Here is a 22,244-nt window from a genome sequence, read left to right as displayed (position 1 = left end):
ACATGTGATCAATTATGTGAATATATATATATATATGTACTCCTATTTATATTTATATATATATATATATATATATATATATATATATAACATCACACACTATTAAATGTGTAAATCATACTGCTTAGAAATAAGTAAAGGAAAATATATACACAATTATATACATAATGACCTCATTCTAGCTTAATAACCACAGTAATAACTTAATCAGTCAATCAGTGAAACATGCTTTAAGTGTTTTTTGTTTTGAGTAAAAAAAATATGATACTATATTGTCATGTAGTTTTCTATGCTAGTTTTTAGGTTTGTTTTAAAACAAACTTATCAGGTGTACATCCAACCTCACATCTAAAGGCAGCATTCACTTTACACAAAAAGCAGATTCAGCAATACCTTTTAAAGAGTACAATATCTGCAGCCACCCACAGCTCTGCATAAGTAAAAAACTAACTCAGTTTGTGATCACTGTGGTCAGAGGAGCAGTGACACTCCAGCACTTACCAAGCTACTTAGAAAAAAACACTCTTACACAATCATGTATCCCCCTCTGTCACAAACCAAACTTATTTTTCACTCTCAGAACGGAGGATCCATCTGTTTATGCAATGAGAGTTATTTACCTCGGATTGTAGTTTTCTGAGCGCTCTGTAGGATAAGATGCCAGATCCACACTGTTCACCCCGGTTGACGCTTTCACGTTTGTTGTCTCTCAGGAAGTGATCATGTAATTCATTATCTAAAACAACAAGCACAGCAGACACACGAGAAGTTTAAAAAAAAGTTTAGCTAACAATCTCTTTATATTTAAGGAAATTAATTATCTACGTCCACCTTTGGCGTATCTTTCCATGCTTGTGTGACATGCATGTGAACATGCAGTCAGAAAAAAAAGGTGAAAAGAGCATATTAATATATCACATGGAATAAGGAACACGATGCAAATTGATTGCCTGACAGAGATCAAATTGCTTGCTTCTAATTAATACAAAACATCCAAGAGGGAAAACAAGGATGAACACAATGAGTACATTAAGCCTCTTCACTTCACAGATCTTATTATGGAATTATTTATTTCTGTTAGCTTTGAAAAAAAAAAAACACATCTTCTTAATTATAGCTCACAGAGCGTTTCCCCGGAAAAACAAAACTGGGGGGGAAAAAGCAGGAGGAGGGGTTGGGTGGGATGTGTAGAGGGGTTATTCACTCAGTTTCATTAGCATATGAAAAAAGACTTACTACTATTGGGGCTGGTTCGTCATCTGCTGAATCATATTTATGCCCCCCCTTCCCTTCCAAACTCCATACACACACACACACACCCAAAGTCCAACACAAATGAAGCTTCTCAGAGGACTCTTTCCCGTGTCTAGGGCAGATTTCTCAGGGGGGAAAGGAGGCAGCCTGATGCTGAGGGTCTATGAGATTTTCTATGTGTTAATCTGGCTGCTAGCTGTCCTTGAGCCCAGCCCATTTCCCCCTAACCCCATCTGCTAGCATTCCCACCACAGAGGAGAGAATGGGCTGCGACTGGGGATAGAAAAGGAGAGAGACCTTCCCAGTCCAGCAATCATGAATAACCATTGCCTCGCACCATTATCAGAGAGGCTGGATCCAAAGCTGAGATGGTGAAGAGCAAAATGTCTATAAAACACCCCGACGCTCCTGACATTACTCTAACCACACTCTCACATTTTGCTGTAAGTGATGCTATTATTATTATTTTCATATAATGCCTTATTAATACTGTGCAGCTGTTGTGGATATTCATCACTGACCTTGAGTCTTTGTGTCCCCTTGTTGCCAGCTTATCCATGCACTTGGGACGCTCTCATGTAATTAACACAGACATTATTGTGATGGAGTAAAAAAAACTCTGTGCTGATACCTCATCTTGAAACCAATAAAGCGGGCCAGAGTAGCAAAGTAAGATTCTGGAGACCATAAAATTAATTACATTATTTACATTTCCTTTAGATAGCGGGGAACAGGCGAGATGATAGAGGCAAATGAGATTACACAAAATAAGATTTCAAAATGTCAGTGCTGCACACTCAACCAACCAACTGTTATGATTAGATTACTCTTTTAATATAATTACTGTCCAAGTCTGTGTGTGCAAACAATGCATACATAAAAAACAGGAGCTGCGTCTTAACTGATTCACATCCTTTTTTCCACGAGTCTTTTTCTCTTAACCTTTCTTCAACAGTATCATTTTGAATTATAGAGAACGGATGGGTGCTCTGTGCAAGGTCACTGTCTGGTGTGTACTCGCCCCCTCCCCTCCCTCCTTGTTTTTGTTTCGTCTTCCAGAAGCACACTGAGTGAAGGGTTAAAACTGGAATGGATTTAATTATGGAATGAATGGAATTATAATGCGCCTGCAGCAAGTTTTCCTCCTTATTTATTAAAGCAGCTGATGGGCCAGGTTTGATGAGCCACTTCTGGCATAATTGAGTCATCACACAAAGAGGGTTCCTCGCATTCAGAGTGGTTTTATCAGCAGCAAACAGACCTGATTACTGGCAATTACACTCTGATCTAGGGGAAGGAGAAAAAAAGGGTAAATGTGCGGGGTAACTTCTGTGTTTATAGTTTACCCCGGGAATAATTTTCACATTAATTTTACATGCTAAGTGTTTTCTGTTTATGTATAATAAAGAGCAAACGGCAGGAGATATCACCTTTTACTTTCATATTTCCTTGTAATGAATGTCTATGAGGATATAGTGTAGTGATTGCGATTCATATTTACCCTATAGGAGGTCTGGGACATGCAGAACGTACAGCCTGTCTAGCTGATGCTAAAAGGTGAGCTAGCCTGTTTGGAAAGAGAGGTGCTCTCACACCTATTCTCTGCATGGGAAGCAGGTTGTGTACAGAACACAAGTGATTGCTTTTGCCATTTTTCATTGACATGCAAATGGCTTTGTGGTGAGTAAATTAAGCAGTGGTGAGAGATTAAAATCAACTTCTGTTCAGACAGAATTTAGATAAACAACTTTTTTTTGTCTCTTTTGTGAGGTGGCCTAGGAGCCATCATACGCTGAGATGTCAGCTGGACATTCGGATGGCAAAAATAATACTCTAAGAGTTGGAAGGGTTCAATTCTGTAAATTTAACAATGTGTCATTAGTTACCTTAATAGTAAAATTCCGTTTATCAGAGCTTTTTTTCCATATTTATTTTCCATATCTATCTAAACACTGACTCCCTTCCATGCTTTGAGTAACATCTCAGAAACATTATTTCGTGTGTGTTGTTTGCACATATATATGTCTCCACAAATAGAAAAAAAAATGTATCTTAAAAAATTCTGCCGCCAACATTTTATGAGCATTCCTCTGTGTTATAGAGGTTTCTGGATTCATGCAGACACAGTCAAAATCTTGAAGTCAACTGCGATTTCAGATATAACAGCCTCACAGCTACCCTGACGGCCAAGCAAAGTGTTTGTGCCTTTTGCCAAAGAGTACTTTTATAGAGGAGCGTATTGGCATCTTATCACTTCTCCAAGACAGAGATGCTTCAATAAAAGGAACACAGCTCACAGAATTCTTAACAGACAATTAGGAGCCTGGCTAGCCACTATCGCTTCAATGATTTGTTATGATGGCATAACTACAGGGGAAACTTGTTATTGGACAGAGTTAGCAAGAGTCCCATAAAAGAGTCAGATGGTGACACCTTTGCCGAGGTGATTTATGAATCTTGTAATCGCTTTCCAAAGTCATCCCAAAGCCTTCCCTCTAAATTGAGTTCATCTGGAGCCGGACCACACAGAGGCACCAAGTCCAGATTGTTTCTTCTGACATCAAAGAGCCAATTTTTGTTTTTGACCAAATTTCTGGTGCTTTTAGTTCCTTTATCGTATGAAAGGCACCTAGATGATATGCTATTTTATTTCTGAATTTCAATCCAATTAAGAACACCAAAAATATTGAGACAAATAAAATTTGTTTCTCCTTTTACCACACTGTCCATCAATAGCATAATAAATGGAGAGGCAGACAATTCGTCCTTTGGCAAGACTCCAGTCTGCCAAACCACTCTCATGTTAGTTTCAATCTTTGAATTCTGTCATGATGAACATGGTTTTTCAAACATGTCTAATTTGGGGACAGGTGTTTGGGGAAAAAGAAGTTCCAGCCCCCGTGTAACAATGAGCAGAGTAATCCTGCTCATTGTTCCTGCCCAAGGAGCCCCTTTCATGGAGGAGGTTGCATGAATGCTACCAGGTGGTCTGCAATTTGGAGAAACGTAGTAACCGCTCCAGCTAATCCCCCGTCACAAAAGGCAGGTCTCCAGCGCTCTGGGGCTCTCGGGGGCAAAGGGAAAAGTTTACCTCGAACACACAGTGTCTGAAAGGAGTCAGGGACTCGAGCAGTGATTCCTAATCAGATTGCGCTGAAGTGAACAGCTCGCATGGCAGCTGTAGTTTTCCCAGGGTTAATTACCTTTCACTGCTCTCTCTAAATGAGTCAGCTGTTCCTGTCATTAAACAACTCCACTCTATCTCTGCTCCTCTGTCCTCCTCACACATGTGCACATGTGCACACGGGTGTGCACGTTCACACACACACACACACACACACACACACACTAACCCACAGATATATGCAGCACCTTTGTTTTTCATCCATTATTTTTAATGTATTGGTTGTGGTGTTTGAAGGCAGTTAGTTGACATTATACTGACTTTGATTGATCTACTAATCAGTCAGTGTCTATTGAAAAAAATTGCTGGTTTATTCATGCCACTGATGTACACACAGATAGAAGGCAGAAGTCCCAATACACCTCCTCTACCCTGTAACAGGGAAATAATGCCAATCTGTCAGGGTCTTATTCTAAACAGCCCCCTTTAGTACTAATAGAGTATGTATGGAAAGCAAACATGTTCACATATGCGCACACACAAACATGGGTGTACAGACACAAACATGCAGAAACACATACATGCACACACACAAACACAGAGTCCAGCTCTGTATAGTTGTGCTGTCATCAATTCTGAACAATCTGTCTGCTTACTGAGCTCTGTGGCTCAGGATGTTGGGGGAGTTTTAAGTGATTTTTGCCACTGTATGGTAAAATCCCTTGGCCACCTGGATTACAAACTCTAGTCCTTTAACTCATGCCAGTATAAATCCGTGTTAACTCGGATTTACCTCTGGCATATGAATTCTCAATCTGCGTAAGCTTTGTTTGGAATGAGTCGAACATAAGTATTTCATGCAGTAAGGATGCCCAGTGGTGAATTCCTATTTCTGTGAAACACACACTGGGAGATAGTTCAGAACTAAATCAGTTATCAGAACAACTAGAAAAGCCCGCAGCAGTGTTTTATTACAGTCAAGAGGTGAGACCCGTGTGGTCATTCACATCCAGGTGGAAGTGTGCAATGCTGCACTGTGAAATCCACGTAACCATGGTGACGGATATAAACTCAGAGCTGTACACTGTGGTCAGGAGTTTAATCAGATTCCTTACAACAAGATTTTTTTGCTTTGCTTATTGTCAGACAAACATTGTTTGCTCAGTTGTTCAAACATGAGTCCTGGTCTGCTACCACAGTGATCACAATAAAATAAAATATGGCATGAGCAGCCTGGAGGATCTAAATTAAGTATTATCCAATATCCATACAATCTCTCACACTCACACATACACACATACTTCTGTGCTAGAGTTAAGCCAGACTATTTTGTACTTAAAAGGTTAGCAGGGCCGTTTTGTGAGTTTGATCTGTGCTTGCCAAATCAGCAGATGGTCCATGAATATGATTATATGCATCAATAAAAGGAGTAATCTTTAACAAAATGTAAATTTGACTTAAGTCCAAGGTTTAATATACACAATGGACTTTAACCCACTTTCAATCCTGACAGAGGAGCATGATAAGCTAATGCACTTAAATTCTGTACTACAGCAGACGCAGCTGCTATTTTGAAGATCAAAATAAAGAGTTGGAGGAAAATGTAAAACATTTCAAAATGTGAACAATTGTGTGTAAACACTATCCACTGTTGAGTGAGTATATAAGCACATCAGCAATCGATAGAGACTGAGCTTTACAAGACCCTCTCTCGTGCTGTCATGCTTGACTCTTGTACATTCAGTGTTTTTCAGATAAACACTGAGCAGAGCTTTCCTCAAGCATCAGCACTAAAATACCTTTAACATGCACACAAAACTAAAACCAAAATATTTTTGTGAACAAAAGGCACAAAAGTCACAGCTCCGATACAAACTAACATAAAGTTCAAGCACGAGGCACAAAAGTGTCTCACAGAGAGACAGAAGGAGAAAAGTTTCTGAAGTTAAGAATGGTGATCTTCTGAGTCACATAAAACAGCATCACTGTGATTGACCCAGCTATGTATCTACTTATCTGAGCCGGAGGCTTACACAGCACAGCACATCCTTACACAGACAAACAGAATCACTTGTCTCCTACATCTAAATGCACTCGTGTTAACATGTCCGACAGGGCAGAATCGCAAGCTCGACTTACCATGCCCCCTTTTAGCCTTTGTTTTGCATCTCACAGGGACATCAGGGAGGAGACGGAGCAGAAGGATATCGAGGTGGGGTACAGGGTAGTCCAGAGTCTCGCTGCTGATGAGTGAGTGTGTTTGGTTGGGGTGTGTGTATGTGTGCATGTGTGTGTGTGTGCAGGGACACTGTGATATTCACCCGAAACGCTAAGCTTTTTTTTTTTTTTTTTTTTGTAGCCTTTGTGTCATTCACTTAACAACCAATCTCATTAGCTGCTGAGCTACAATGGGCTGAATTATTTTCTGTGTAAATACACCACATGGTGATCCTCAAGGTAAGACCTCTGAAGGTCTTTTTAATAAAAGATAGATGCACCCCCCCAAAAAAAGAAGAAAACAACTAGAAATAAACCGGTTGCTCCCAAATAAAAAAAAACTAAAGTCATTTAATTGAAAAATAAGATTTCAATCCTTCTTAATGTGCAGTAAAGAGAGAGTAAACATGTAATTAGATGACTATAATTAGAGTTGATGATAATACTTTAAGCATATATCTATATATTAGAAAAGACAGGAGCACGTTGTAATGAAATTTCAGTAAATTAATTATATGACTACAGGTAACAAAAACCTGTATGTCCAAAAATTGTATGAAGATATATTTTATTTCATTTTGTTTATTTGTTTATAAATCTCTTGCTGCTCTGCGTGTTGGTGCAGAACCATGAATGCATGTAAAATGTAACTATTGTAAGTACTTGAAGTCATGACAGCTGTCTATAAGCATCAGGGACATGTCTATTGGCCAACTTGACCCTTGTTAGAAAACAAAACAAATACAAAAAGAGAATACTGCAGCCTGGGACTGCCGAGCCGGGTCACTGGAGATTTTCCAGACAAACGCCGCACAGGGGAGGGGAGGGGAGGGGAGGAAGAATAAAAAGGACAGGCTCAGAATCTCATTTTAACAGACCGCACACAATCTGGGCTCCCACAGAACTATCTCTGCCTGACCGCTTTCTATTTATCCCTTATCAGTGTTTACCAACCGCTAGTTTTCTTTCATTCACACTGTGAGGCAGTTCTCTTACTATCAGTCAACAGCTGACACCGTGGAACAGCCTCAAAGGCAAGAGGAAGGGATCAAAACTAAACCAAAGCTGTTTAAACAATACAACAGAGGAAATAAATTCATAAATCCTAATTCTTCCCAACCCACAAGGGTATAAGCAGATCCTTTATAGTTAGGCCAACAAACAAAACCACAGCCAATGAGGTACATTACAATCAAGGTAAATTCTGAAATATATTTAGAAAAAAAGAAAGGCGGAAAAAAAATCCCATGTAATATTAATTGGGAACATTTCATAGTCTTGCCCTGTCAAGCAAATGTAAGTATTCAGTAAACTGCTTTTTCTGTCGTGCTTTATAATCTTTTTAGGAAAATCCCACCTGATTCTACATTGTTGACATTTTTAGATCATTTTATTCTGTGCTACTAGCAGGCTAGAAAATATATTTATGACATCACACACAATTTTAACATTCTGTTCAAATTTAAAGAATATTACAATTATAATTAAATGACTAGTTTGGTATAGGTGGTTAGGATCAGTCAACTTTTGAAGGACCAATCAGCAAAATATAACATACTGTTTATAAGTTTATTTAATTCATACATTAAGAATAGCGCTACATAGAATTTTACATGCTTAATTATACTTTTTTTTGACATTTGCACTTTCTCTAATAATATTTCAATTTTTTGACACTCTATGGGTTATATATCTATACTCGACCAATTTTAAAACAGCACTATAGACTGCATGGAAATACTATTATAGATATAAACACTACTTATGTGAGGAAAGGTAGTGTTCACACTGTTGGTTTACTTTTTTTTCCTCCCCAAGCAGGACACACAAACACTGTTTTTCTGGAATACTGTTCAAAAGTTAAGTAATTAATTACATTTATCCTTTCACCAGCTGCTCAACAGCAGATGGATCATTTCTGAGACCTTGTTGAATTAAATCCACATAATTCATTTTCTGGATTAACTAACTGAAGTTTGAGTTGTGCAGGGGGAAACAGGTAACACAATGTGCATTAAATTGACGTGTATGCTGCGTTTTTTTGTGTGCGATTTTCTCGTTTACAATGTAAGCACGCCGACGGCAAGTGACTGAAATCAAGACGAGCTTAGAAAATTTGGAAAAGATCTCAAAGCTTGAATTACTTTCATTTTAGGTTTTTTTTTGCCAAAATATGAAAATCACAATTTATTTTTCAGATATTTCTGTGTACTGCAACTGTGCGAATGAGTTTGTGTATCCAGTTTTGTTGGGCAGCAGGTACCTTGGACAGTTCCTGGAGGCAAACAGAGGTTACATTTATGTGTTGTGTAGCAACTAACATCCCTGTGCTTTGAAGAGGAGGGCGTGGAGCAGAGAGGAATAATGCCTCTTACTTATCACTGCTTCACCACACGGCCCTGCTGTAGCCTGTGCTGCTTTTATAATTAAAACAAAGTGTGGAGGTACAACTTTATAACCTCGCCAACGTCTGACGCTCTGTTAATGTTCTAATCTGCGTGTAACTTGCCAAACTTTTTCAAAGGATTATTGAGATGTGACGCTGTTACACAATGCTGCATTATCTAATGTCTTTTGTGGCTCTTTTCATGTTTATTCAGAGATGTGAGCTAGCTGAAATAAGCTGATGGAGTTTATGATTAAATGGAGGCTAACAGGCAGAATGACAACTGGCATTTCGACGTATTTCACCGTTGAGTAAAACGAATGGAAATTTTTAAAACATTTAAATGCTTTGTGACACAACAATGACGTGGAGATATGACAGATGCTGTTTGTTTACGTACATAGTCATAAATACTATTATCTAGATTCTAATGTTTATTTTATGTTATTTAGAAGAATATTTTTAGAAGGAGGACAATAAACTTAAGTCTGTTCTCATTATTTTAGAAAGGATCAACTTAAAGATGGGTCATACAAGTAGATTCTGAGCCATTTGTGTGCCGCAAGTTAGTAGTAAATGATGAACTTTCCTAACCAGCATCCATCCTCTTAAATCAATAGTTGCTCTGGAGACAGTGGAGTGTTGTGACCCCTTACAATTTGTTCAAAGTTCACTTGTAGACACTGTTACTAACACTCCACATTCGGCATTTGCATATAGTTTTCCAACTTTACCACAGTTACAATGCAAATAATTACAGGAATTCAGAACATACAGAATGTAATGCTTTAGCCCTGCTGAATTCATACTAAACTAAGGCTTGCCCTCAGACTACACCAGAAAAAAAAGTTGATTTGTGGGTTATTTTTTTCCCTGCCAGACTACCACTCGTATTAGCATATATTTTTTCAAACTAACAATACAAATTACAGAAAGCCAGAGCAGGGTGCAATAAAATACTCGACTGACTCCTCAAACATGTTATTGGAACACAGAGTCAATGTTTAAGTGCATTAGGCTCAGTGGTCTTGTATGTACAGCTGTCACTGTCAAAGCCACAGGCAACCTGACAATGCTTTGTCTCTACACACAATACAAACATGTGTTCTTCTAAGACAAGCTTATACTCTACACAAATGCTGCGAATTTAATCTAGGTAGACAGTATCTCATGCTATCTGGATGATCAAAAATAGGTCATGCTTCTGAAAAAGCAGTTTGAGCCATTTAATCTCCTCTCAAACTGTCTGAAACCTGGACAGAAGCTGCGCTCGCTTTCCAGCAAAGATTTTAAGAACGCTGATTTGTAGCAGGCAAACAATGTTTATCATTTTCTAAATAAACCCTGACACGGCTCAAAGCAACTGCCGGCATAATTCTTTTCCACATAATCATATATAATCCACAAAACACAAGTTTAGCAGCTGAGTAAAATCTGAGAGTAAATCTGAATAAGTTTCTAACACTTCAGCTCCTGTTTTGGATTTCATAAGACAGCATCTAACAGCATGAGCCAAAAGCTTGTCATTCACATATGCGATACAGCGTATCAGTGATGATAAACGCTGACCAAACTGACAGTATATTAAATAAAAAGAACTTTGACACCAACCTAGTGCTGTGATCCAAAAAGTTTGATTTTCTCCCAGTCTCTTGATAGCTGAGCTGGTGCTGTGGCTTTGAAAGGTAGTCCCCAGGAATATGACATACTGTGCCTTTGACAGCCTCGAGATAAGCACCTGCGTTCGGGTCCCTTTTTACGTCACACCTCCCCATTCACAGCCCTTCAACATGATGCACATTTGCACATCAACAGCCACCAACCCCCCTCCTCGCTCTACTCCCACATCCGCAAAACACACAAACAGGCACACAAGAAGGCAGATGCGTGCACTAGCCTCTACTCATGCACGCGTACTCTCACACAGGCACCACAGATTTGTGTGCGCTTACTGAGGATGAAACCTACACGCAGACAAGCGCACACATGTACACACATATAGACTCGCAGGTGATTTATTCCTTTTTTAAACTCCCTCATCCAGCCTTATTTATACATCGATCCTGATTCTGTGTGTTTAAAAAAAAACTTTCACTCGCTTTGTCGTAAGACCAGGGCATATGCCCTCCCAAGCTCCTCATACATCACTCATCATGCAAATGAGAGGGAATGTCACTCCTCAGCAGCAGATGGCCAGGGATGATAACAATGGCTCAACAGACCAGTTTCAATGTCTGCGACTTTATCGCTACGGCAACAACAAAAATAGATGATATGAAATCCTTGTCTGTTAATTTGATTTCCCTGCTTTTTACTGTTTGTACCTGTCAGTCTGTTTTCATTTCTCCTGGATCATCTGAATGTAAACGATTTGTCTGAGGTTTTCTGTCACAAAATGTCTGTCTATCAGTGAAAAGCAGAGACCTGGAAATGATTTTTGGTGACTATGGAAAGCTGCAGCCTTGCAGTTATTCAAGTAATTAGGTGTAATTCCTCCCTGTAGGCCATGTTAGCCTTCTGAGTTAGCTCATGCGTTAGACAGGCCTGGATAGAGACAGGGAAGAATAAAAGAAGAAAGGGGCCCCGAGAAATCACAAATGCAGCTTTTCAATCCCCCACCACCACACCCCACCCCGCCAAAGTGATGTCACCCTGCGTCCTGCTGACTCCTGTTCATACAAGCCCCCATAGCAGAGAGTAAACAGTGGAAGCGTTTAGCAAACAGGGCCAGATTACAATGACAAAGGCAACCACACTTCTGGGTGGAGCCTGGGGCGAGGGGGGCAAAAGGGGAGGAGGGTGGTTGGATGGGTGGGTTAGTGTGGCTCAGGATTTAAAATAAGTGATACCCATGAGGGGGCCCCCCTCAAGATCCAAGCGCAGCCCATCCCCAGCTGATGGTAGGGGCCACCCAAACACGCTTATCTGTCGGTGATGTCCCCCCTGGTCCCCGGGGACTTACGTGTGAACACAATATGTAATAATAATGAATTTTCAGTTCTTTTTTTCTGTGATTTGTGCATTTGGTTATGCAAGGCTGGGGACTTGAGGATGGAGAATATCATTACTTAAGGTTTGGCAGTTGATCATCACCTTGTTTAATGCCTCATTTGAAAGTCTAATTTCTAACTGTCTTCAAGAGCCAATTCATGGTACACTGTGAAAGAGACATACAAAGAGAGCAGACATGCTCTGTTTTACCCTCTTTTTTTACTATTTGTGCTTGATAATCGCACAAACATATAAAAGTAAAGAATCATCTATCTAAGCATCTTATCAAATAACATGTTCTTTGTTTGCTGATGCAGACTACAGTATGTCGCTCTGAGGGAGAACAACAAGCTTGTCCTAGGGATGATTATTTCATGTCCTAGGCTAGACATCAGTATTGTGTCAGGCTAAAAAAAAATCAACTCATGTTAAGCAATCTTGACAAATTGTAAGAGATAGCAACATATTGAAGACCACACAACAAACACTAGTACAAAATGAGACATTTTCTTCTGGCGCTAACATCTGTTCAAACCTCAAAAAAGAGGGCTCATTCAGAGCCGACACACAACATAAACTAGTGTTTTGTCAAGCTATTTCATCAACTGAAAATGTAGGCATAACTGGAGAGAGCTGATGGAGAAATGAAAGAGGAGTGGGTTGGACAAAATTACATGTCAAACAAGGGTTCACATTTAAAAAGTCCTGCTCATATTTGTAGAAAGTGTTTGATTGCATTTAGAAAGGTATTACAATGGGTCACATCTGTGTCTAAAAGCTTTTTGCATTCTGCTGCAAATTATGTAAGCAAAGTGAAGTGTCACAGCACCCCGTTGTTTTGAGCACTATACCTTCCTCCTGTGAAACCTACACAAATATGTTTAACTGAATTCTTCTAATGCACTGCAGGATCAAAATGTCAGCAGTATAACTTCAACAAACCCCCTCACTCAACACCCCGCCCCCTAATTTTAACAAAGCAACACGACTAATTTCGCATGGCAGCCCGTACAGCCAGGCAACAATGCATATTCACTGTGCCATTGAATGTGATGGACGTGTAAAAATCTATATTAAACTGTGGTTAATTTCAGCCATAATGCTTTAAGCTTGGTCTAAAACGACACAAACGCTTCTTCTTGGTGGTTCTGAACCCTCATTGTGCAACCACTTGATGCCGCTTGTTCATCACACAAAGTCACATAAAAGGACTGAATTAAAATTTAAAAAATGATATTTGCATATGCAAATACGAGGAACCAAACATAAGTACATGTTGTTGATATGGCTCCAGGATGTAGAACTATCTTTATGTTAATGTCAACAGACAGGGAATATTCTTTTGAAAATACAGTACATTTTTCATGGGGATCATTATCTACACTGCGTGTCACTGTGTCTCACTTAAAAGAAATGATTAGATTACTTCCCAGCAATCCCCTTCGGGGCGATATGTGTGTGACCGTGGGCAACCTTACAATATGTTTTTTTTTTTCAGTGTCCTTTGAAGATACTTCAATAACATTTGAAATGTTTTATGGACAAATATAGGATGCTGTCTGTCTTTGCCTTGAACTGGTGCCTGTAGAACTATGGCGATGTTTCAATTTGTTGTCCAAACTCAGTAAATCCAACTCTCCTGGGATTTAAGTATATTCAGGTATTATGGCCAACATCTGCCTGTTTTAAAAGATGTGACAGATGATGAAACATTGACTTTTAAGGTGAAAAAAATATTTATATTGAATTCTAAGCAAATGCATGTTTAGTAAAGTACACGTTCAATAAAACATATTATAGAAGTAGAGTGACAAGTATCAGTCATTTGTAGAGTTCTCTACATTTACTGCCTTCAAATAAGATCATCTGTTTTCCAACACCTAAGACAGACATTGTTTTATATAAGTTCATGTTTATTTTGAAGCATCACTGCAACACCTATACTACTAGAGGTCATTAGTTCTTTTTTACATTTACCATAAGATTGAACTGTATAGCATGTGACATGAATGTAGCATCATCTTTAAAAAGCTGGGAGTTACATGCATGGAAATACAAGTTAACTGAATCCAGATAATATGTTGATTATGCCACAATATATATCAGTTTGTCCTTATCAGGTTCAATGAATAGCAGCATGTAGTAGTAATATCTTCCTGTTGTCTTTTTCATTTTCTGACCTTAACATGAGAGCATCGCTTTGAGCCTAAGCAGCTGATTAGGCTTAGTTTAGTTTTCCAATAAGCTGAACTTCTTCTCCTCTATCTCTCTAGGTAAAAAATAACAAGATTGTTGCATATAAAATAAATCTCAATGGTGATTCCTAAAAAACTATGTATAAACATAATAAATGTATATAATAATCCCCAGCATCAGTGGTAGTGATGGCCACTCACAGCTATGCCTAAACTGACAGCATCAGATTGCTTACATTTAACAAATCAATGCTGGGCTGGTCAGTCGATGTCTGCCTTTGACTCACTTTGTTGTGTCATTGAGAGGTTAGGTCCAGATCTGAGTGTCTCTGGGGGGCTTCTGCCCATCTTTTCTACTCGGGCAGGCAGACAATGAAACAGACACGCCTCTAAATAGGCGAGATAGGAGCTCGGACGTTCGGCCAAAAAACGAGTACCTAAACAATGGTAACAGGTGTGTATAATGCGCGCTTTGATAATAACCTTGATGGCTGTAATAGTATGTCTAGACACAACTAACAGGAGCCATTTCTGCCGGGTCTGAGAAGCCCTGGGGGTGCATCGTTATAAGATATATATGTTTGTGATTGTAAGTCGCTCAAAGTAAATGAAAAAGACGATGCGGCATACAAACATGTTTTTCTGACACTGGAAGCACAAGAGGCATCAGAAAAGTTAAGTCCACCACTCAACAAAATATTTGGAGGGGCGTATGAATAATAAGCTAAAATCATCTTGAGTATTCAGAGATATGCACTTGAATAAATAGAAAAAAAAACTCCATTAATGTGGATGGCTTGCAATTTTTGATTGCGCCAGATACAGGAAGCTTGCTGACATGAACTAAAATGCAAATGCCCTTTGAGCAAAACAAAGAAATTGATTATGAAGTAAGTTTCTACAGCACAAGTAGCTGGCTTTGAGTGATTAATGGGGGTGGGTCATTGATTTGCTTTTGTTTAGATCTTGGTTAACTTTCTGGAGACACAATTATAATTTGTTTCCAAACAATAAATCCAATCTAGCTTGAGCAAATTAAATTTCCCTATGGCCTCTTCTGCGTCATTTTAAATCTGAAATGGATTGTTAATAAAAGGCATTGCGAGTAAATGTCTGCCGTTTCTGTTTATATTTGTTACATTTCTGATTAGATATTGTTTTTCTCAGTGCATTGGAAGGTGAGCACCTCCTAAGATTAGAAAGAGCTGTTTACAGATATGCATGACTTATCAGCTACAGTGCCAAGGGTTAATCTTCCAGTTCTCACTTCAATAGCTGCATGTCACATAATATGTCAACATTTCTGATGAGGCATCCATCTACAGTATATAAGTGCATGTGTTGTCTGAAACATGCCAAAACATTATGTTATTTGTTGTATGAGCACATATTGTCTTTCTGCACATTAGCTCTGCAAAAAGGTTGCTGAAATGTGTCTCAGATATTGCAGCATGGTGTACTTTGTGTATCTGTATATTTGCAAGTCTAATCACAGTGTTACAGACTACTTTATTGAAAGGCTTTTGCCACATTCTTCAGCTTTACAACTTTGAAAACTTCTACAGATCCAGACATTTATACTTCCTGATTTCTCGCATCATCTCTCCAAGATAGTGATAATACGATTTCTGTGTTTTTCGCTGTTGAGAAACAAACTGGATTATGAGCAGATCACTACATAAACAGCTTTCTAAAAGGAGGCAGCTATTTTAAAAAAGGCTGAAGAAATGCAAAGAGGGATTTAAATTTTAATTTGAATTTATTCCAGCAAGTGAAAGGTTCTTTTGAGAGGGGATTTCAGCAAAGATGATGGTATTTAAAAGTGATAAACAAGCATCTAAACCTCCACTGGAAAACAGTCATTTTGCTTCTTTCTAGTGTAGGGGAGGAATTGGGCTTGCTGTGGTCACATCCAAAAAAAAAAATAAGAATAAGTAATAGTAGTAATTAAAATGTAAATAAGCGAGATCTGTCGAGATATTGCAGCTGATTTGTGCAATTAACATTTTTGTCTTAACGCACCTTGTGACACTGGATATATAGCTATATGTCCTCAGGTGCAAATTCATGTTCTCTGTGTACTTGGCATGGCACACTTTATACTGTACTGGGTGTTTAAAAAAAAAAAATCTTTCACACTTATCACATGCAATTTAAATCCTGTGCCTCAACACGACAGAGCAACACCAGGCAAAGTTCAAAATAAAACACCTTACAAATGACAATCTGTGTTGATGAAGGATCGTTGTTTTATATTTTGAGGCAGTATCTGAAAAAATCTATTTTTTTCTCTTTTTATGGGGGGGGGGGGGGGGGGGGGGGGTGAATGATTCACTTACATATATCACATTTGCGTAACTAAAGACTGATTAACCAAGGCTGTCATCTATTATATTTATAATAAAAATGCTGTGACTGGATTTCAAGTGCTCCTATTCTATTTTGGATGACCACTAAACTTAAGCAGAGAAACCTATGCCACCACACAAGAAAGACAAAGAGTTACATCATTTTGTCGAACAGTTAATCCGATCACGGACAGTGTGTGTGCATTTGCTATCTTCGGAAAATGCCAGCAAAGGCGCTAAGTAAACCTATTTTACAAGACTCCCTCACAAGGATACAGTGCCAGTATCGGGATAAAATTTCACACAGCAGCATGGCTCAGTCACATAACCTAAGCAGGCTTAGGAAAATGGAACACTACAAAGTATTGCACTTTCTTCCTGTATGTCTGCTGCAGCACACACACACACACACACACACAAAAAGCTCAGATGACTGATGCGAGTTTGAGCATGAAAGCCACAGAGAACTAATGGCTGAATAGCATGTAGATACTGTTGTTAATGCTGTGAGTTGTTTAAAATGGTAGATTATGGAAGTGTGCACCTGGCATTCTGCAGGCTAGCCTGGCAACACTCCTCCCTTATAATTATAATGAACACACAGTAATTCAGGGTTGAGGCTGAAATACGAATGATGTCCTCTGAGACAGCTTGTTTTAATGGTTATGCAGAAGAGTTCCTAGAAGTGCAGATGGCAGATGCGATGCCTTTGAAGCTATTTACAGACTGTACACTACAAGGTATGGAATGACCCATAGTGTGAGACCATATTGCCTTTTTTTGTGCTGCTGAATTAGACATTAGACAGGTTCAAAATAAACTCATAAAAGCTAAAGATTTTAGAGTACTGCACTGTTATGGTGCTTTATACTAATATGTATGTAGTAATGAAACAGTGAAGGCTGCATGGCCTGTGTAATTCATCCATACACCCCACTGTTCTTATTTTGTCCACATAGGGGTGCATTTGCTCAGAACGTGGGTCCTCATGTAGTCTTTCATTAGAGAGGGTCGGAAGCTTGTTTCAGTTTCATCCATATAATCATCATTTTACAGTAAACGAAGCATAAAGATGCTGCAAAAATAGAATTATCCTTAAGAATATGTTGAATCCTAGTTTTCATGTTTATACTCACACAATCTATATACATACATTTGTAGATGTATGCCTCATCAACACAGAAAAATGACATTATCTTCAGTCCAATGTTTGTACCTGTTTGCACTGTAAGAACTAAATCACTATATTCATTTTTCCTCTCTATATACAGGATAGTTTATGTAGCTCTCCACCTGGCTCAGTCCCAAACCTATATAAAAGAGACCGGAGCCTCTGAATCAGTCCACCACTGTGTGATACAAGAGCAGGAATCGAAACAACAAAAAATGTTAACTCCAAGAAAAAGTTTTGCCGCATTAAAGTCACATAGGAGCTACATTAGCATGTGAAAAGAATAAACAGGAGCATTCTCAGTTACACACTCCACCTGGCTGCTAACCAACGTCCTTGTCAGAAGTCCACCCACCGCACTGGCTAACACTGAAAGACCTCCTGGGGACCGCAGTGACCATTCACTCGCTTCTCTCTTTTTCCCATGCACCTGTGACTGTTTTTGTGTTTGCTATTTTTTGCTTTGTCTTTTTCTGGCAACACTGTATCATCGGAGACACACTTTCCCTCAAAAGGAATTCTCCTGCCCAACAATGTGGTTTGTTTGTTCACCGGATATGGCAGGCCAGAGAGTCAAATGGAAAAAAAAACAAGTCACCAGTAATAATTAAAATTGCCACAAGAAGAAAAAAAATAACCTGAGAGACGGAGTAGTATGAATGGAATTGAAGTAAGAAAATAAGGTACTTTTACCAACTGGTTTCTTGCCGAGTTGGGGGGCTTCACAGGTGCAGTTGGAAAGGCTCTCCTCCTTACTCTCCTCGGACGGCTCATCCGGCTTCTCCATGGTCCTGGACCTTAGAGAGCTGCTTTTCCATTTTCCAAAGGACTTTGCCACAATCGCTTTGTCCGCTCCTTTCATTGTTTTCTGTAAAACACATTTACAGCATGACTTCCCAGGTTTATCCCTCTTGTGAGCCATCTGCCCCCTTTTTTGGCTCTCAATAAACCTGGGCTCATCTTTCCCAAACCCAAAGTAAGAGAGAATTAGGGCATTGTGTGCATATGCATTCTCTTAAGCATTCCAGAAAATTTCCTGATTGCCCTGGCATCTTTTTTTAGAGAGCGCTTGGACATTGTTTTTCTCCTGACATTTTTGCAATCCTGTGTGGAGAGGAGGTGCTATTGATTGAAACAGTATAAAACAATACTTTTGCAAAGTACCCACACAGTAAACAGTGGATGGAAACTGAAAAAAAAACAAACATGTTTTCACATTTAATCCAACTTAAAGGAAATAAAAATAGCACATTATGCCCTAATTGAGTGCTGTACAGTCCGCAAATACTATTACAAGGCCGATCAGGATTAAGCAGTGGAACATACCTAGTTATCTATTTCTGAGTGCCAAGACTGCTAGCAGTGGGCAACTAAATTTCAAAAGCTGGCAAATCCAGTTGTCTCCTAAATACAGAAAGTACTTAAATCCAGAGCTAACAGAAGAAAAAGACGGATAAAGGGTGCTCTGCATATCACCGAAAAGCTTGTGCACTTTTCAGAATCACTGGCTAGGTTAAACAAATATGCTAAGTAGAGATCAAAACAATCCTTTGATCTGCAGCCTAGTTTTCAGAGGAATGGCTTGGCTGTTGTTGTAAATAACTTGTATAAATCTATATACCATTTGCCTTCAGGTAATATCAAAAGTGCCAGGGATTCACAGGCAAATACCTTGTGGTTAGGAAATAGATCAGATAAAAGCACATAAATATTTCAGCAACACCGCACTCTGTCATTTTCTGTATTATAGCTCTGTTTTTTTGTTAACCTCATGTGATCATTGTACTTATTTAGACACATGAATGAGCAATATCTGCTGACAAAATTTACATTATTATACACATTTCTATTCTGTAGTTTGGGGAAAAAAACACGTTCCTACCTCCAGCAGGCCATTCAGGTCGGACACAGTGTAAAACATTGTGCTAAACTTCATACAAAAGAGGCTTGAAGAATCAGAATGCAGAAGCTATGCAACTTGCTGACTAACTTTGCCCTCTGTTTTGATCGAGCACACAAAGAAAAACGCTGTCCATTCAAAACAGACAGCATAACTCTTTTCAGAGAGGGGGGACCGTGAACAAACGAGGCCATGTCCTGAGCTGCAGTCAGTTTCCCGTCAGGCTTGCACAGTGCACGGTGAGGGCTGCAGGGACTGGGACCGGCTGACACCTGTCGGGGTGAAAATCCCCTTGTTTCCTTCTGATCACCCCCTGAATTAGTTTGTAAGGAAGGAGCGGATAAATTCTGGTCTCAAAATTATAATTTATTAAACAATGAGGCAAATTCTGAGTCGCAGAGCTCTGGGTTGTTGCACACCCAGAACCAAACAAGAACAACACAAGAACAGGACAACCAACAAGAACAAACAACCACACAGCAACAACGAACAATGCAACCACAACTGGACATGGAATTCACACATTGATATACCCCATGGGCGTTCCTGCCTGCCGGCCCACAGGGGCATCTACCGCCCCCCTGCAGACCCTGGTTCATACAGCAACTAGACCATTAGTGTTTACTGCCAAATAAGGTAAAACTTCAATTCCTCAAATCTCATAGGTTGTGAGTCCGATCTGGGGGTGACCATAAACTGGGTACTCGGGAGAAAAACACATTCCTTTAGAATCTGGCTTTTATCAGGTCAGAGGTGCTGCTGTCCTTAGTCTGAATTTATGACCATCTCGTACCAACCGGAGCTCTCTCCAGAGAGCAGAAAAACAACTGATCTCATCTGCCACAGCCTGAACTGCAGAAAACAAAGTTATATGACACACTATGAAATTACTTATTAATACATTCAGTATCCTCGAATTACTTTGATTTTCTATAAAATTTCCTAACACATAAACACTTATGAAAATCACATTATTAAGCGATAAACACATATAAACATGAAAACTTATATATCTGAACACACTGCATGTTAACACCATGCAGAATAAATTCTTTCACCCAACAATTCCCTCTTTTGAGCTCTTATAAGAGCTCACAACAAATCTTCCTCGTCGTCACCTGGCACGGGCACCTCTGCTGCCAGCAGAGGCATCTGATATAAAGGAGAATGAAAACCTGAATCCTGCTTTTCAATTGCTGACACAATTAACCTGTAACCTAAACAGTGCACACAGGAAATATAACAACAACAACCACATGTAGTCAAAATGCCCAAGAATGCTGCAAAAAAAGTGATTAGTGACATACCATACTACCACCTTCCAGGGTCCCAGCACCCTAATCAGCCAGTCGTCCAGGGGGTTATCTATCCCTGAGTGCTCATGCAACGTACTGGAAAGAGTTCTCAAACCTTCTAAAGCTTTAGTGACCTTACCGTCGGAAGCAGTGTTATTGGGAATGAAAGTACAACACATTTCATCAAACATAGCACATACACCTCCTTTCTCTGCCAATAACATATCCAAAGTCATCCGGTCCTGTACTGAAATCAAATCCCCATGCATCGTCTGGATATAATGGGGCAGGTTCAGTGTACAGGTGGGGCCTCGCTGATGCACAGGCAACACAACCTGACATATTTTGCTCCCTCACCTGTTTTACCATCCATCTGAACCAAATATTACCATCCTCATATCCAGTAGATAACGTTAATACATCGAACGGGGTGAGTTTAGTGTAATCATGGACTACAATGTCGGGTTAGGAGTCCCAACATTGGCCAGGCACTCCAGAAGATTTAACATAAGGGTTGTGGTCCAGGCCAGTAATTGATAACATAATAGGATTCTGCATGCAGCTCCAATCTCTTTGTATATGGAAATACCCACTGAACAAGATCCGCCCGCCTGAGGTGGTTTTAGCTTTTTTAGGTGCCCAATTTGTGTGCTGCCATACATGTTCCCATGAAGAACACCATCTCCAGGCCCCTGGCCACCCCAATCCACAAACATAGACGCCATACTGTCTCCACGACGCATTATATCCCCCGCAGTTGATTACTGTGCACAAATCAAAGATAAAAGAGGACTCTGAACCCTTATAGTAGTCTAACTCTATACCTCCCCCGTTTCTCACACATGCATCTCCTCCTGTCCCTGGTGCTCTCCTCACCCTGCGTGTGCTGGGCCCTGGATTTGACATACCATTGGATCCTGGAAGACCTACAAAATAATTATGTTCACACAAAAATAAAGTCAAAGATACAATAACTACAGACATGAAAACACAAGCTCCCAACACCCTACAGTTACCCCACAGTCTCATCTTGTCAGCCGGAGTCTTCTTGACACAGGAACTAGAACCTCTGCTCCTGAAACTTTAGACCTTCCTCTCGACAGCTGACCTTACTGATGACTGTGGTTCGTCTCCGGGTGGGGTGATGCGCTTAACTTCGCCTATCACCCTTAGTTGGAGTGATGCGCTTAACTTCGCCTATCACTCTTAGTCCCACGCTGATCCTGATGATTGCTCATGTATGTGTATTCACCGTCTCATCCTCTTCAACCAAATAGGGTAGACTACCTACTGGTCACACTCCTGGTTTCAGGGGATTATTCTGCCCCTTTCATTTTCTCCTCCTGCTGCTGCTGCTGGATGT

At 39.7% G+C, this 22,244-nt stretch overlaps 1 protein-coding gene across 3 annotated transcripts in view; it reads right to left on the bottom strand.

Annotated features, from left to right (window-relative positions):
• The window catches only part of st18 (ST18 C2H2C-type zinc finger transcription factor), a 37,043-nt gene extending 17,352 nt beyond the window's left edge, over positions 1 to 19,691 (bottom strand). For 2 of the 3 annotated variants that reach the window (XM_028426675.1, XM_028426676.1), the window contains exons 1-3: positions 19,569 to 19,691; positions 18,380 to 18,554; positions 621 to 736 (exon numbers count right to left, since the gene is read on the bottom strand). In XM_028426675.1, the coding sequence (XP_028282476.1) occupies positions 621 to 736; positions 18,380 to 18,554; positions 19,569 to 19,622 (345 nt within the window). In that variant the 5' untranslated portion in view covers positions 19,623 to 19,691. Of the gene's footprint in view, positions 1 to 620; positions 737 to 10,592; positions 10,665 to 18,379; positions 18,555 to 19,568 lie in introns of those variants that run through there. The other variant, XM_028426677.1, reaches the window with a different exon arrangement.
• Positions 19,692 to 22,244: the final 2,553 nt, after the last annotated feature.

The sequence above is a fragment of the Parambassis ranga genome, chromosome 17, assembly GCF_900634625.1.
Source record: "Parambassis ranga chromosome 17, fParRan2.1, whole genome shotgun sequence".
In the NCBI taxonomy this organism is placed as follows: domain Eukaryota; kingdom Metazoa; phylum Chordata; class Actinopteri; family Ambassidae; genus Parambassis; species Parambassis ranga.
The sequence above is the reverse complement of the archived record's forward strand: the minus strand, read 5'-3'. Positions and strand labels throughout refer to the sequence as shown.